The 16,163-nt window shown below is 41.1% G+C and overlaps 1 protein-coding gene across 1 annotated transcript; it reads left to right on the top strand.

The window, feature by feature from the left end:
- Positions 1-755: 755 nt before the first annotated feature.
- Positions 756-16,025, top strand: LOC119025928 (uncharacterized protein KIAA2012 homolog). Its single transcript, XM_037109960.1, has 22 exons — positions 756-864; positions 1,029-1,160; positions 1,332-1,478; positions 2,016-2,208; positions 3,391-3,536; positions 3,652-3,853; positions 4,002-4,069; positions 4,959-5,175; positions 6,220-6,363; positions 6,827-6,988; positions 8,319-8,441; positions 8,605-8,679; positions 9,447-9,517; positions 10,205-10,262; positions 10,342-10,546; positions 11,290-11,418; positions 11,501-11,690; positions 11,968-12,115; positions 12,536-12,927; positions 13,077-13,308; positions 14,856-15,075; positions 15,520-16,025. Exons 1-22 carry the CDS (start codon positions 766-768, stop codon positions 15,686-15,688), a joined length of 3,522 nt encoding a protein of 1,173 aa, XP_036965855.1. The 5' UTR covers positions 756-765; the 3' UTR covers positions 15,689-16,025.
- Positions 16,026-16,163: the final 138 nt, after the last annotated feature.

Genomic DNA, 16,163 nt, shown 5'->3' on the forward strand with positions numbered 1-16,163 from the left:
AGAGGGTCATTAAGGTGGCCGAGAAAGTCATCAGCTGCCATTTGACACCAATGGAGGAACTTCATGGCTTCCGCTGCTTCAGGAAAGCCCTGGCCATCTCTTAGGACTCATCACACCCCAGACACAATCTGTTCTAAGTACTTCCATCAGACAGACAACACAGGGTCCTCAAAACTCGCACAAACAGACTCAAAAGCAGTTTCTACCAAACAGCTGTGGTTGCACTAAATAACCACCAGAAGTGAATAACTCACTCACCTTTTCCTTTCACTGAAATGCACTTTTTTTTTTTAAATACAGTTTTTTATTTCCACTGGACATGCCTGTTCTTACGTGTTTGTTTATATTGTTTTTTATGAGTTGTTTCTACTTTTTTTTTTAACTATTTATCAAGCTCTATTTGCACTGAAATGACTGCACTTAGTTTCATTGTACTTGTTACAATGACAATAAAGAAATTCAATTCAATGCTGCTCAAGAACATTTTGACCATTCGCATATAAAAATGTCCAAAATCCATCAAACAGACAGACAGACCTTTTGGTAGCTTTGTTGCCTGTAACTCCACACCCTCCCCCTCTTGATGTGACATTCAGTTATGTAAAAATTATATGGCACATTTTGAATTAATGTCAGTACAGTATGTAGCCTATGCCACATACAAACGTTTAAACATCTGTTGTCTGCAGGTGACTGGGCTAAGAGAATTTGTTAATTAAGTCATGTCCTCCTTGACTTGGTCGTTCCTTAGGATTAAATGACATCATGAAGGATTTGTCCCTGTCATTGCTGAGTCGGGGGTGTGGTCGATTTGTCTCAACAGGGCGATATGACGGACGGCTGGACGTTTTCCTCACACCTCAGGTTCTCACACTCACAAAGGCAGCAACAGCACCATTTCTAATGTTTCAACCTTCCTATATTATGACAGCAATCCAATTAAACAATTCATCAATCAATTAGCCCAGACTTTCATCAATGTATCATTACATTCATATAAACAATATAATTAATCTATTGACCAATAGGATTACTACATCTGGAAGTCACAGGTCTCTTTCTTGCAAGTGTCCAACAGAGGTCATCTGCATGTGGAGGCAGTGTCAACCCTTCCAAAGACTTACAGCACTCGTAGGGGGCCACTATTACTGTACTCCCAGGTAACTGTGTGTGTGTGTGTGTGTGATTGTGTATACACATGTAACAGCAGTAATGGCCACAATGTTACGAGAAGTTAAGCCAGCCACAGTTCAGTTAAAAAAACAAAACAAAAACCTGTCCAACTCCTACTGAAAAACTTCACGTTTATGTTGATCTTATTTTGTTTCCAGGACTTGGTTGCTTTAGAAACCAGTTGTCAATTGGGGACCAGAGACAGGAAGCGGCGAGTTGTCCGGCGGTATACTCGCCGAGTGGAACAGGATCTCAGCACCGTCAAAGAACTAACAGCAGCCATTTTGAGCTACAGCAACAATCAGGTAGCTGAAATAGACCAGGAATAATAACAGGTATATATGTTTGTAAGTATGTTGTGCATAGACTCTATAATGTTTACCCAGACCATATTCTTCATCAAAAAAACAGTTATGTATGTACTCAAATACTTGCTGCTGGTAATGTGCATTCATTTAAGTAAACTGAGCAGTCTGGGAAGGTAATGCTCTATTAAACAATATTTTGGTATTGAATTCAATCACTTCATGCTGTATAATGTGGAAAAGGTTTATCACACACCTACTGAGAATTATTACCTCATTTGTAAACGCTCCAGAGCTTTTAGCCTGTGTTAGCACATTGTTTTGGTTTCATGGAACATTCATTCTTTGGATCGGCCTGAGCATACACATTAACCCTGGTCCCAGAGGCTGCAGGCAGCTTTTAACAAACAAGCTTGACTTTCTCCTCCGTTATAGTCCAGTCACAGCTGGATAACATTTCATTATCTTGTAATAACATGTAAGCTTCCGGTCATTTTTAGCAAGAAGTACATGTTTTAATGTGTGTTTTCCCTCCAGTTCACCTCCTCAAGACTCGGTCCACCCTTTTTTCCTCCTCTTCATCTCCCTCCTGTACCAGACCTTCATCGTCCCAGTCCTCCCCCCATTCACATCACACAGGAGCAATCCAGTCAAGAGCTGCTTTTACAGTTGAACCCTGAGTGGCTTCCTGCAGAGCCAAACACCGAGCAAGATAAGAATCAACCTGAAGGTAGAAATGGACAGACAAAAAAATCACATCCTGAAAGCCATACCAAACTCTTTACAAGAGTGAAATTTGTTTTTTTTTAGATTCCATTTATTTTTCAGGGAAACACTGACTCAGCATTAAGGTATTTTACAGCAATTGCCCTGATTTCACATATATATATAAAGGCTAGACAAAACAAATAAGGCCGTAACCATGGTAATAACAATAGGGAAACTATTATCAAACCTAAATAAGAGGAAATAGACCAATAATTACACCTTTGACAATAGTATAACAGTATTGCAGGAAAAAAATAAGAGTAAAACTACAGCCATAAGAACAACAAATTATAGAAATTAAAAACAATAAATAACAGAAATGCTTGTGAATTATGCAAAGCAGTACACTGTACAACAACTATTTCATCCGGTATACAGTTAAAATGATCCAGTGACACATACCTGGCTAGTTTTAATACCTACTTCAATTCGTTTCATTTGTTTGGTGCAAAGAAACTAAAACCAACTTTACCAGGTTTAGTTTTTATCCAGGGGACTGCAAAGGACAGAAATTCCTGGGAGCGAGTGTGCTGACAAGTGGATTTAAGTTTTTAAAGAGAAGTGAAGTAGTAACTACGAATGTACCTACATTGCATGCATAAATTCAGATAGGTTAACCCTAACCCTATGTCACTAACTCAAAATAATAAATCTATGAAACCTTTTAGTTTCACACTGGATATGACCGGCGGTCTCCTCAGTGAAGACTTTTTCATTTGCTGCCATTTATAATTACAACAGTCACCAGCCTATCAAGAAAAGTCAACATTGGCCGTAAAAGGTGCAACGTTAAGTTAAATGGTTCTCTGGGCAGCCTGGACAGAATGATGTGTCAATACAAAATGATATGGGCGAGATTCAAAGTCAAAAGCAGAAGCTCTGGTGGAACCTGAGGAAAAATATGCATGGACCTCTTTAGTTATGCTCTGACAGTGGAAGCCCTGACTGCACCACTCTTTTATATTATGTTGTGGTGAACAAGGGAAATGGAACACATCTGTTGTAAAAATTATTTACAAATTCCACTGTTAATTATGTGTAAATCCATGAAACTTGGGGTTCATGTGGTTTGTGTTTATTGTCCCGTTTTGCTGAAAGAAAACATGGAAGAATACAACCTATTCAATCCTAACGTTCTCTACAGATGAAGAGGAGGAGCAGAGGAAGCAGAAGAGAGTCAGGCAGGATGTATTCCTCCAGGTACCCTGTACATCCAGGGCTCCATCCCCACAGATACAACATCAGCCCTGTGCACACTCTGATTCAATGATATCGGATGAAGAACTTCAGGTGATATGCTGACATTGGAGATTACAGCCGAAGACATTTGTCAATACTCCTTTGTTATTAATTGCTGCAGTGATGTTGTTGTTGATGTGTGAAATGTCTTTTCTACCAACTGCAGACTTATTATGACGTGAGTCAGCAGCATACTGAAGGTTCACATCAAACTGATGTAAACCAGCAAAGTCTGGGTGGAGAGCTGCATCATCCAAACATGATCTGTGTACCTGACATGGCAGATGATCAGAGCTGTTCCAGTCAAGACAGTGAGACGACCAGTGATAATGACAACTATGAAAAATCACTGAATGCCAAAAGACATGGTAGGATAGGTGTTTGTTTGTGTGTGTGTGTGTGTGTGTGTACAAGAACTAGTACTTATAGAAACATTGGTCATAATAAAAGTAAATGTTACCGCTCAGCAGACTGTATATTAATAACTGATGCTCTGATTGTCCTCCACGCCCTCAGGCCTCCTTCCTCCTCTGACTCAGAGACATTCCGTCTGTCATGGACCCTGCTGGGAAAGGACAGGCAGGGTAAGACAGCAGCTGCAAGACAGTTAGCCTAACAAAATAAGAGTATAATTGTTAAGACAGATATAAATACTACTATTAGAGCTCAGTGCTCACCCAGATTGCAAATATTTTGATTTAGGTTATATAGGTTAGGGAATTCAGTACTGCATTGTAGGTGGGTGATAAGTACTGTCTTAGTTATGGTCTAACACATTATCACCCACCTACAATGCAGTACTGAGTTCCCTCAACCATTCACACATGGGATCACATAACACTAGAAACCCACAGGAAGGACGGCTGGGGCCAAAGACCCAAAAGTGTCCCTAACGACTCTGAATTAGCGGCTCTGTAAGAACACTTACTTGTTAGATGTACTCTCATATAGAGTTTAAAAGCCTGCAGCTCCCCTCCAGTTACCTCAAACTGAAGAAGCTACTTGGTTGACAGGTTAGACATCTTTAAGGAACTGAAACAAGTCCAGTTGCGGATGATGCAGCAGTTGGCCTCTTACGAGCTAGATTTGAGACAGTTCAAAACCGACATTCTTTCTACCAGATCAGTAGGGAATAAAAGCTAATAAAGTCTAACTCTGCGTTTTCACAGTGCTGAGATCAGGATTTCTAGATCAAATTGGGTTTCTTATGGTTCTTTCTTGCTTTGGAGAGTAGCCTGGCTGTTAGCCATGGTGCTAACACTCTGAGAGGCCAACAGTAAACTCATAGAGAAACACTGCAAGCAGGGGGGGGTTGAAAATGGTCTATTACCTCTTTAAATAACAGAGTGGTAACATGTCCAGTGTTATGTCATGCCAATAATGGACAAATTACAAAAGGAAAAATATATGCAAAGGTGCATATGCATCTTCTGTGTGTTCTCATGGCAGATGTGTGTCTGTTGAATGTTTCAGCCACAACTGAAGGGCCCCAGCAGCGATGAACACCATGAACAGCCCCTCCCACCCATAGCAGAGAGTTGTGCTGTTGACCCCAGCTGGGCGGTCCAGGCTCAGGTGCAGACTGATGCCCGACCAAGTGCGGAAACATTTGGGTGTAAATCCCAAGAAAACCCAAATCGACTCCATCATCAGCTTCTGTTTCCTCCTCTGCTGTTTCCCGGGAAGGAGGGTAAAAAAAGAAAACACACTCACAGAAGACGATTACAAACACACTGACCTAGCTGAAAGATTTCTAAGTTTTTGTCATGTCACAAACCCTATACTGTTGGTATGTTGGTTAAAGGATGAAACTGAAAATATTCTATATATTTTACCTTATCAATACATTTTTGAAAATCACCAAAACATTTTTATGAGGAAGAAGTGATGGAGCTCTGACATTGGGGACATTGGGAGTAGTGAATGAGTTTGTATGTAAAGTCCTTCCTGAGTTCTTTGTAACTACTTGATATTCACTGAATCAGATCACACTGTTAAGTGTCCTATTTGTAAAAACGTTGATTCCAAAGAATGCTTTGGAATGATGGCCATCCCGTCCTACAATCCCAAAACATCATCATCTGACAAATGACTCTCAAAAATGAACTTTGCTTATAGCACCAGCATAAAGGAGCTCTATGTAACATTTTTGAGCAATTTTATACGTTTATAATTATAATTTTATGTATTAATCACTTTATTATCAGCCATTTGTGAGCAGATTGTAATATGATAAATGAGACTTTCCCATCACTTTCTGTCTATACAAGCCTGTGGATGATTTGTTGAATAGGTTTAATGCTGTTGGACTGTGCATTTCTTTGTGATGGACTCAGGTCAGATTGTCTGCAACAGTCATGTGACTTTCCCAGTGCCTCTCTCCTCTCCACTAACAGAGATCAACAGCAGCTAATTTTAGTTTAGAGAGAGTCTGCTAACTTAAACTAAAGAACAAATTCCAACACAACACATAAGTTCCTTAGAGCCCCTTTAAGAATTGCCCAAGACAGTTAAGGCTTAAGTAATGTGTACTCTGGGAAAACAATAGCCTTTATTGTTATTATACTCAAGTCAGTGTTATTGGTTTAAGTGACATACCACTGAATAATTATATTTTACATATGAAAACTAAGCAGACTTTTGCAAATATTCACAGATGAATATTCTGACACAGTCTGTATTGAAAATCATAACTTGTGCTACTTGTCAGTGTAGATCTGCCTTTGTATTTCAGAGGAAATTAATGGAAAGCAAAGAGGAAGAGGAGAAAAAACAGAGAGACAGAACTTTAAAACAGAACCAGAAGTGCAAGGAGGAGCAGGAGGAGGAAGGCTACCCTCCGAGAAAGGCTCTGTGATACTGCTGGAGCCAAGAGAAGGTACAGCACACACTCTCTAACATGTACAAGGATTTTGGATTGATTTTTAGTTGGGGCTGATGAGAGGAGCTGTATGATGATGTACGATGCGTGCAAATGTGTCATTCTGACCACAAAACTCCTGCATCTACATCAGCTCCACAAGACACTATAGCAATATATATATATATATATATATATATATATATATATATATATATATATATATATATATATATATATATATTATTATTATTATTATTATTATTATTATTATTATTATTATTAATATTATTATTATTATGTTACTTTCAAAGAAGTGGAGATGCTGCAGTTAAACAAAAGATGTATTGCGTATAAAGCACAAACTCCTCAGCTGAGCTTCATCCCAGACAATTAACTCCAGTTAAAGACTCTTTCTTGCAGAGGCTTAACTTGTTTTTCGCGTTCATCACACTACCTTCTCCTGTGCTTTGTCGTTCAGAGCCTCCTCCTCCAGTGGGCGTGTCGGGCTGTGTTGCAGGGTGGAGAGGCCTGGGCAAGCAGAGCTCTTTGGCCTTCTTACAGAACCCACTACATGACCTCCAGGATCCATGCGAGGCTAACAGAGGTGTGGTCAGGGGCATTCTTCCTCTGGAGCTGAGAGGTGTGTAGTCCTCAACTAGTGTCACACAACATGAAACTGTTAACTCACAGCTTACAGTAATATGCACAGTGGCCACTCATGAAGAAAGAATAGGCCTCTACCAGATAACAATTTTCTTGTACGGATAGGCAGGATAGAGCCAAACAGGTTGTCCTAAAGCAATTCAAGGGTGTTATTATGCCAACAATCACATCTCATGAAAATGCACCACATGGACAGCTAACATTCATTAAGATGGAACTAGCAAATGAGCAACAGGTTTGTGCAGTTAAGAGAGTCTGGTGACTCAAACTTGTATGAGTGAGATAAAAAAAAAAAGTTTCTAGAATTACAAAATAGTGTTATGTCCACCCTCGTTGTCTATCACCTATTAGAACCAGGCTTGAGGAAAAAAAGAGAAGAGGACTTTTTTGTTGTAAAAGTGAATTAGTGAAGCTACCTCTTCCAAGCTTGTGTTGTTTTTCCCTCTGAACAGACGTAGCTTTTAACACAATCTCATCGAAGTCCTAATACTGACGACTACACTGTCTTTTTAGAGCTTAAAGAGAAATCATTTTTTTGTTGTTATAGTACAGTTTCACCAATTCAGCCACAATCTAGTCTCAAAAGGCCGATTTTAATATTGCATTGAAGTGCATAATGGAAAAAAACAACAACATCGTCCTCTCATTTTTTTCTTTCATCCTTGGCCCTAGTGCTCTTCCACAGTCTCCTCTATTAGCCTCGACCTTACCATTTACCTGCAGACACCAGCAGAATCTTCCAAATCTGCCATTCCCTCACTGCCTAGCAGATGTGGTACCAGCCTTTGTATCATACCAGCCTGAGTTTTAAAGGGAACAGAAGGACATTTTACAGGACATACAACATCCACTAAAGCTTAGAGTTTTACAGCTTCTCCATGAACACCTCCAGACCGGGGCCTGATGACAGAGGCCAGTTACAGCACTGAGGTGATTTATGGATTTCCCTGCTAAACATTTCATACTGTATTCCCTTTGACACATAAGCACTTTAAATGCAATAGTGGGGTATTCAGTGTAGAGGATATATATATATATATATATATATATATATATATATATATATATATATATATATATATATATATATATATATATATATGGACTTCAACAAAAACATGAAAGTCATCTTGTTAATACAGTCATTTCCAACCTTGTCCTTCCATATACAGTTAGATCATTTAAATGTGTATGTGTTTACTCAACAAGCACTTCTGCTCCTTCATGTCATGAGTATGATAGCAGTAACAACCTGGACAGTCAAGAGGTCATTGTCTCCGTTTCTCAGAGTTGTTGTGTTTTGCCAGATTTGCAGAACGGTAAATCTGTTGGCTGTCTGATCCTGGGTCCTGATGGGGAGATCATTCAACTGTCGTTGTACAACAGCAGCCATAACCCACCTCAGGGTGCCTGCAACACACAGGAGCAAGGTACGCTCAACAAGCCTTCATGTGAGAACTTCCATCGTCAAGAAATCTAACATCTCTAAACCTTGTCTAGAAGAGAGATTTACAGATTGTTACTTATGAATACAACATTAAAGTGAGGTAGAGATTATCTGTTATTATCAATGACAGACTTTCTGTCTCTCAGCTCTTCAGGTTTTGTCTGCAGATGGAGAGACGTTACCCTGGGTCATTGTCCTGCAGTCTGAACATACACATGCAGGTTCGCCCACACACACACACACACACACACACACACACACACACACACACACACACACACACACACACACACACTGTGTTGAGTGTAAATATGCACTTGAGGCCTACTCCGAATGCTCTTTAAGAATCTATTTGTCCATCACCCTATTTCCATAGGTGAGCTCATCCAGCCTTTGAGGGAAATACATTTCAGCCACTTGTGTCTTGTAATCTTTTGATTGCTACCTAGTTTATGACCATGATAGGTGAGAGTTTGGAAAATAGACTGACCATAACTCCCAGCTGAGGCTTTCAACATGTTAATCCTAAAATAACTCGTTTCAGTGCGAAGAGTCCTGCAGATTCTTTTGCTCCAGCTGTTGTTCCTTACTGTGCTGTCAGCATCCCGACAACCAGGGGGTCTACTATAGGTGGTTTACATGTAGTTATTGACATTGCCATTGCAATGATTAAGGCGTCAAATCATTAGTGTGAGCCCTATTTATTACCATGTAATTGCAAGGAGCCAGTCGGATTGCGCCCACACTGAGCGGCTGTCCCTGGAGACAGGCCAAAAAAGATGGTTTTACACATAAACACTAAAAATGGCATTTGGATGGAATGGAATTTTTAAAAAAGCTCCATCTGCAGTGACCTGAAACGCTGTTTACATGTGTATGAGAGGCCAAAATGCATAGAAAAATAGCTTTTTTAAGAAATACGTGCGTGTGTACAGGGCTTTAGACACTCAGCACGTCACCTGCTCTGAACAAAACACTGTGTTTGCAGAGTGTGCAGAGAGAGGGGTGGAGTTAAACACAAACGTTCCTGAGGGTGACATCCAGCAACACCAGTACAAGGTGAATAGATGTTTTTGGATTTACATTTTTAACAGTTTACAGTAACGAGTTTAGCAGTCGAGCATGTGTTTACCTAGCTTAGCACAAAGTCTGGAAAAGGTAATCAATTTCTAGTGTTCTAGTAAAATTGTATTGATTTATTGCACCTTTATCATGAACACCAAGGTTTTACAGCCTTGTGTTGATTATTTCATCCAGAAAACAGAAGGTCACATGTCTGTCAGTTTGCAGCAGGGTGTGTGGCTTCAACAAGGCAACAGAGCAACAGTAAAACTTCTTTACTAATGAACTGTTTCAACAGAGGATGCCATAATACAGTTACATAATTATTTTCAGCATAATTAAATGTTGTCTCTGTCCCAGATGAATCTGCAGAGCTGCAATTTGCTTTGATAGATGCATCTGGCCCTCCTTCCATTCAGACTGATTTACCTCTGACTCAGATTGTGTCAGGCCAAACAAAACTTGCAGACATTTTTTTTTTTACTGCTTGAGAACAGACCAAGAACAACTGATGCAGTTGTTTCTCATGTGTGAACTGATATCTGTGCTGTGTTTGTGTCTTTTTGATTCTGCACTAACACAAGATTCAAAATGTGATTTTTGTATGTGGATATTGAGCACCCTATATGTCTTGATCCTCTCTCTAACTATTGGTTGAACTTTTCATTTGTGATCTCCGGCCAGCTCATCGATCTTCACAGTGACACGAACGCTTACACACCCAGCGGACACACAGATCCAGGTAAACCTTTGTTGACTATTTGACAACAATTTGAATTTGAACGAATGCTGTCAAAACCTTTTTTTAATTACCTATCCAGTGGCTGTGACCCAGGAAAAAATAAAGAGTGCAGAGGCGGTGACAGAAACAAGGAAGGCGCCAAAAAAGGATGCTAAAAACCATGTTAGGCTGCCTCCACTGAGGGAGCCAAGAGGAGGCCACACCGAGGCAGAGGAGGATGACAAACAGGAAGAGTGGGGAGGTACACAACAGTCCAGCCATTTGTCTGGATCACGTCAGCCAAGGTTTGTGTCCTTCACTTTTACATGATTGGTCAGTTTATGTTAATTATCAGCTGTAGACACATGTATGAATCTGCTAGATTTCCCAGAAAAAAAAACTGACTTTTCTAGAAAGATTTCTGATATCACATTCGGTATCACAGACCGACAATGAAGGTGAATGTTGAGTCACTTCCTGCAGCGAGTGACCCTGTGAAGCTAACGTGCCCACAGACAGGTTTTCTTGTACAAGCTCAGAGTTTCTCTCAGACTCCTCCCCTCCCGCTGAGCCTGAAGCAGCCGTCTGACACACTCTTACAGCAGGGACAAACAACCAGTCACGCTCACATTCACACTTTAACAAATTACCCTCACTTGCATGTCTTTGGACTGTGGGAGGAAGTCACAGTACCTGGAGAGAACCCATGCAGCCAATAGCACTTCCTGAAACAGGCCCCACCTCTATAAACAAAGATGCAGATTAAGTGATTTAAATGTTTATAGCAACAGTTTCAGTTACAGATTTTTCTGGGGAATGATATATCCCCATATCACCGTCAGTGGTACCTAAGATGTATTTTGACCACTGAGTGTCCGATCCAGCCAGCAAACAAGAGGCTGGACACAACGAGCATTACATCTATCCCATGTTGTCTCTGCAAGACAGATGTTGGGTAACTGATGTTACTGCAGAGGATTAATATTGAAAGTTATCCTTTATGTTTGAGATGTTTCTGAGATGATATGAAGTGTTTGGAGTTTGTCAGTTTGTCCAGAGAGAAGCTGCAGGTAAAAGATGACACATCATGCAGCGAGCAGAACATCAACTCACAGGAAGCAACAACGGAGGACACTGTGGACCAAAAGAGGAGGAACACAAAGAGGAGAGACACTCAGTAAGCTATAGTAACTACAGGGTGAGAGCCTTCTGACAAGTCCCGATAAGTGGCACACTTTTACACTTGATTTATTTTGTAGAAGGGATGTGAAACCAGTGAGAAGTACAGACACAGAGGGACAGAAGACATCAAGGACGAGGAAGGAAGGAAGACGGCAGAGACATAAGAGAGAGAGTGATGCTGCTCAATCGACCAGGAGCCAGAAACAGGAGGAGAAGACTAACCGAGAAGCTGCAGAGACTAAGAAGCAGTCTGTCCTCCCGCCTGAGGTGAGTCATCTGTACTGTGTCATGCAGAGAGATCACTGTGGCTGCTGCTTCCAGTCAGACTGAAGCAAATATATCAGGCGGAGCATGATGGGATTATTAATACATAAGCCTACTTAAAATTAAAACACACCATTTCTAAAGCAATATTGAAGATTATTTAATGAAAATGTCATCAATTGACACATAATTACCCAAAGGTAGGGGGAAAATGTTTCTCTCTAAGTAATTCATGAAATGAGATGCTATTCAGATTTACAGTTACCCTTGTGCCTTTCAGAAGAAGAAGACAACACACAGGCAGGAAGAGATGGAAGCGAAGGTGAATGGGGAGAAGGGAGAGCAAGGAGAGGTGACGAGGCAGAAAGAAGACTCTGATGGGAGGAGGAGGAGGAGAGGAAGGCTGAAACACAAAGAGTTTGTTACTGGTGAGACTACAGACATTTCAGCAAAAACTCCTGGTTTATTATGTAAGGGACTTTGTTTGAATTTTCACCTAACATTCTCTGAAAATGGCATAACAGCTGTTATGTTGACCCTCATATATATATGTTTAGGTGCAAGTTAAATTATTAAAAGTAAATTAAGAAGAAGAGTGAGAAATAATGCCACATCCTGCTACATGTATTGCAAAATACACAGAATGTGGTTAATATACGCCTTATTTTTACTACATGTAATAATTGGTAAGTCAGTACAAGAGGCATTTTGTAGACACCACTATAACTGAATCTCACCACTGTTTTGGATTTCACATTGGGATTCACATTCATGATCCTTCCTTCATCAATCATGTCCTGTTCTTTGCCTGAAACCTTGGTTTTCATTGGTTTTCTTTTTTCTCATAGATAATGATGGGAAAGAGGAGCTGGAGATGAACAAGGAAATGGAAGAGGGGTCTCGCCTGAAATATACCAAACGGTCCTCTGCAACCCAGAGAAACAACAACGAGACCGAAACTAAATCTAAATCTCCAAATCCAGAGGAGGACACAGACAGGGACCGTCTTTCCAGCAGTGTTGACAGACACAGCAGTGTCCAGTCAGTGAGCTCGCTCAGATCCACTGCTGCTGCATCTCAGTTCACCCACAGGAGCCGGAGGAGGTCTGCTTCCTCTTCCTGTGAGGGGGCAGTGCCCACCAGCGCCACGGGACTCGCTTTATCACGTGGACGCCTGTCGTCATGTTCAACTGTCATGGTAACAGAGGAACAGCTGATGCTGAACACAGTAAAGCCAGAGGTGGGTAGTGTCACACACAGACAGACTATGAAAAGTACTTTTTCATGATTTGACATGTGTGTGTGTGTGTGTGTGTGTGTGTGTGTGTGTGTGTGTGTGTGTGTGTGTGTGTGTGTGCGTGCGTGCACGTGTGCGCGTGTGTGTTTTAGTCATCCAGGCCCAGAAAGAGTGAGGAGGAGGAGGCTGCGGTTCTGCGTCTGGCCCAGCGTGCAGAGAGACGGAGGCTAGAGGTGGAGAGGAAGAGGAGGGAGCAGGAGGAAGAGGAGAGGAAGCAGCAGGAGAGGGAGCAGACTGAGGAGAGGATGAAGAGCGAGCTGGCGGAGGAGAGGAGAAAAAAAGCTGAGGAACTCAGGTCCTACTTTTTTATTAAAGTTGAAGTCTGTGTTAATCAAACAGCTAAACTGGAATCTCCAATCAGCTGTTGTTCAACAAAGGTGTTAAACCTGCAATAACCTTTTTGGCCACTTGGGGTCAGTAGAATCACATCATTGATATCATCACCTGCAGAGTGGTGTAGGGATGATGGTTCACTCCACAAAAAGCCTATGGGATTGTGTTTTAGATTTAGACACTTGTTAGACCCCAATTTTTAATACATGGAGGTTTATTATTAGATTGTGGGACAGCTGATTATATATTTCATGTTGGAGAAAGAAACATGTAAATATCTTCAGCCTGTGGTTACCACACACCTTATATCAGGCATTTAAGCGAAAAACCCATTTAAATAGACTTATCGACTTAGTCCGGGAACCAGAAATGGCAAAATGCTAATTGATTTCTGGGTTTAAGGCCTGCAGACTACACCACTCTATAACATTGATAAGGGGAACTTGTTAACAAACAGCTTATTTACACATCCAGCATTTACATATCAACATTATAATTTATTCAGAGTTATATATCAGTCCATCTGGTGAGTCCAGTATTTACTTTCTTTTTGCTTTTTGTTTTTTTCTCCACCAACTCCTTAGGGAAATACATCTGGCCTAAGAGCCAATGAATGCTGCACTTAAGGACATCAAATTAAATCCTTGGACACAGTGTTGGAGGCTGAGCGCCATTCATTCCTATGAAATGCACTCAAAGAGAGGGCAAAACAAGTGCTGCTCCATTAACATCCAGTCTCCATCTGCAGACTGAAGAGGCTGGTGGAGGAGGAGGAGAGCAGGAAACGTGAGGAAGAAGAGCAGGAGCGAGCGAGACGTGAACAGGCGCAAAGAGAAAGAGAAAGGAGGAGGCAGGAGGAGAGGAGGCGGCAGATGGAGCGATTCCAGAGGATGAGAGAGGAGGAGGAACAGAGGAGGAAAGGTAAGTGTGAGGAGAGGACAAAAAGCGAGAGGAGTTACGAAGAAAAGCAATGGCAGGTACACACACACAACCCACCTGAATCCCGTTGCACAAAAATTACACCCCCTCATTGCAAAAGTGCTCCCCACTTTGTGCTGTGTCAGGACACATCGTCCTGCTGGGGGAACACATGCTATCGGGGCGTTCACATGAATACCATGACCCAAGTTTTCTCAGCAGAAAACTGATTTTAATGAGATGATGAATTATTCACTTCACCGTCAGCAGTTTTAATGATGTGACTGATTGGTGTATATCTGGTCTTGGACAAAATGAAAACCCAGTGTGTCGGTTGGTTTTCAACCCATTGGTAAAATTGATTTAAAAATGTTTATTGATTTGTTTTGTGTGAACTTGCTTGTTGCCAACAGCGTTTATGTGAGTTAATGTTGGCACTAACTCATACTTTATCTTGGGTTACACTTCACATTAGAAAAGGCCCTTTAAACACCCTTTTGAGGCTAGAAACACTGAATATTCAGCCAGAGAGGGACTTTGATTCTACTGTACCTTTTTGTTAATATTATTTAGCTGAAATACCAAAAACAGTTCCTGGAAATCCATTTTGTCTCCTCCAGCTGAACTAGAACTTCTGCGCCTGGAAGAGCAGAGGAGGCAGGAGGAGGAGAGCAAGAAGCTCCAGGAGATGGATGAGATTGAGAGGACGGAGTACCTCCGCAGGAAGGAGCAGGAGGAGGAGGACAGAAGGAACAAGGAAGAGGAGCGTAGAAGAACAGAAGAAGAGGCCGCCTTTCAGGCCGCAGAGGAGGACAGGCTGCACGCCGAGCTGCTGGCCAGGTATGTACAGCGTGTCAGTCCGCGTGAACTGGAGATTTTGTAAATTACGTACTTTCGAGGCCAGAAAAAGCCGTCCACACCGAGAATGATAACTAATTAATTTGTTTTAAATTGTACTGTGGTCCACACCAGGAGGAGGGGGTCTTTGGGATCACTCTCAGAGTAATTTAATAAACAGAAGAAACCCTCAATCAGAATCTTTCTAAATTGCAGGAGTGCTTATAATATTGTTTTTTTTTACTCCAGCTGACCTCTTTTATATTACAGTGGTCGTTCTTGGTGTCAACAGCCCTTCATACCTTGTGTTCTCTCCTAGTCTGGCAACATAAATTCTTACAGTACTTTTCGCATCCCCTCTGATATACATGTTATATATCACAAATGTATGGCTTGTTATATACAGCTCACTCTATCTGTCGCTCTCTAAATCTGTTCTCCCTGCAGACAGATGGCACTCTTGCAGCAGCAGTTAGCCTTTAAAAGGGGTCTCACGTTGGAGGCTGAAGGTCTGGAAAAAAGCCAGGGTATCTCCAGACCGTGGATCTACTCTTACTTCTCTCTGTTAGAGCTACTGGGTCTGAGCTCAGCTACAGCTGGGACCACAACCCCCTGACCTGAGTATGAAAAGAACTGTGTTTGATGAAATTAAATCATTATTAACCCAAATGGAACACACTGGTGATGATGATGATGATGATGATGATGATGATGATGATGATGATGATGATGATGATGATGATGATTATGGTGGGAGAAGAGCATCTCCAGTTTTCAATTATGCAAGAGGATATGTTAAGTTTTTGTTTAGTTTTATACGTTTCAGTATTAGTATTAATATAGGGGCATTTGACAAGATTTGACAAGATCAGAATATTATTACAACACAAACACAATTTGTGAAGGCAGTTGACTCACAATCATGCACACATCTCTATAAACATATGCACCAATGTCTAATATGCTGTCAAAATTAAACATCTTCACTTGTGATAGTGTTGAAGTCTTTTTATTGTCACCAACTTTTGAAAAGCATGTCCAGTTTTTGACGGACCATGTATGATCTGAGTCAGAAGAGCTGAATGATTTGT

The sequence above is a fragment of the Acanthopagrus latus genome, chromosome 9 (assembly GCF_904848185.1).
Source record: "Acanthopagrus latus isolate v.2019 chromosome 9, fAcaLat1.1, whole genome shotgun sequence".
In the NCBI taxonomy this organism is placed as follows: Eukaryota; Metazoa; Chordata; class Actinopteri; order Spariformes; family Sparidae; genus Acanthopagrus; species Acanthopagrus latus.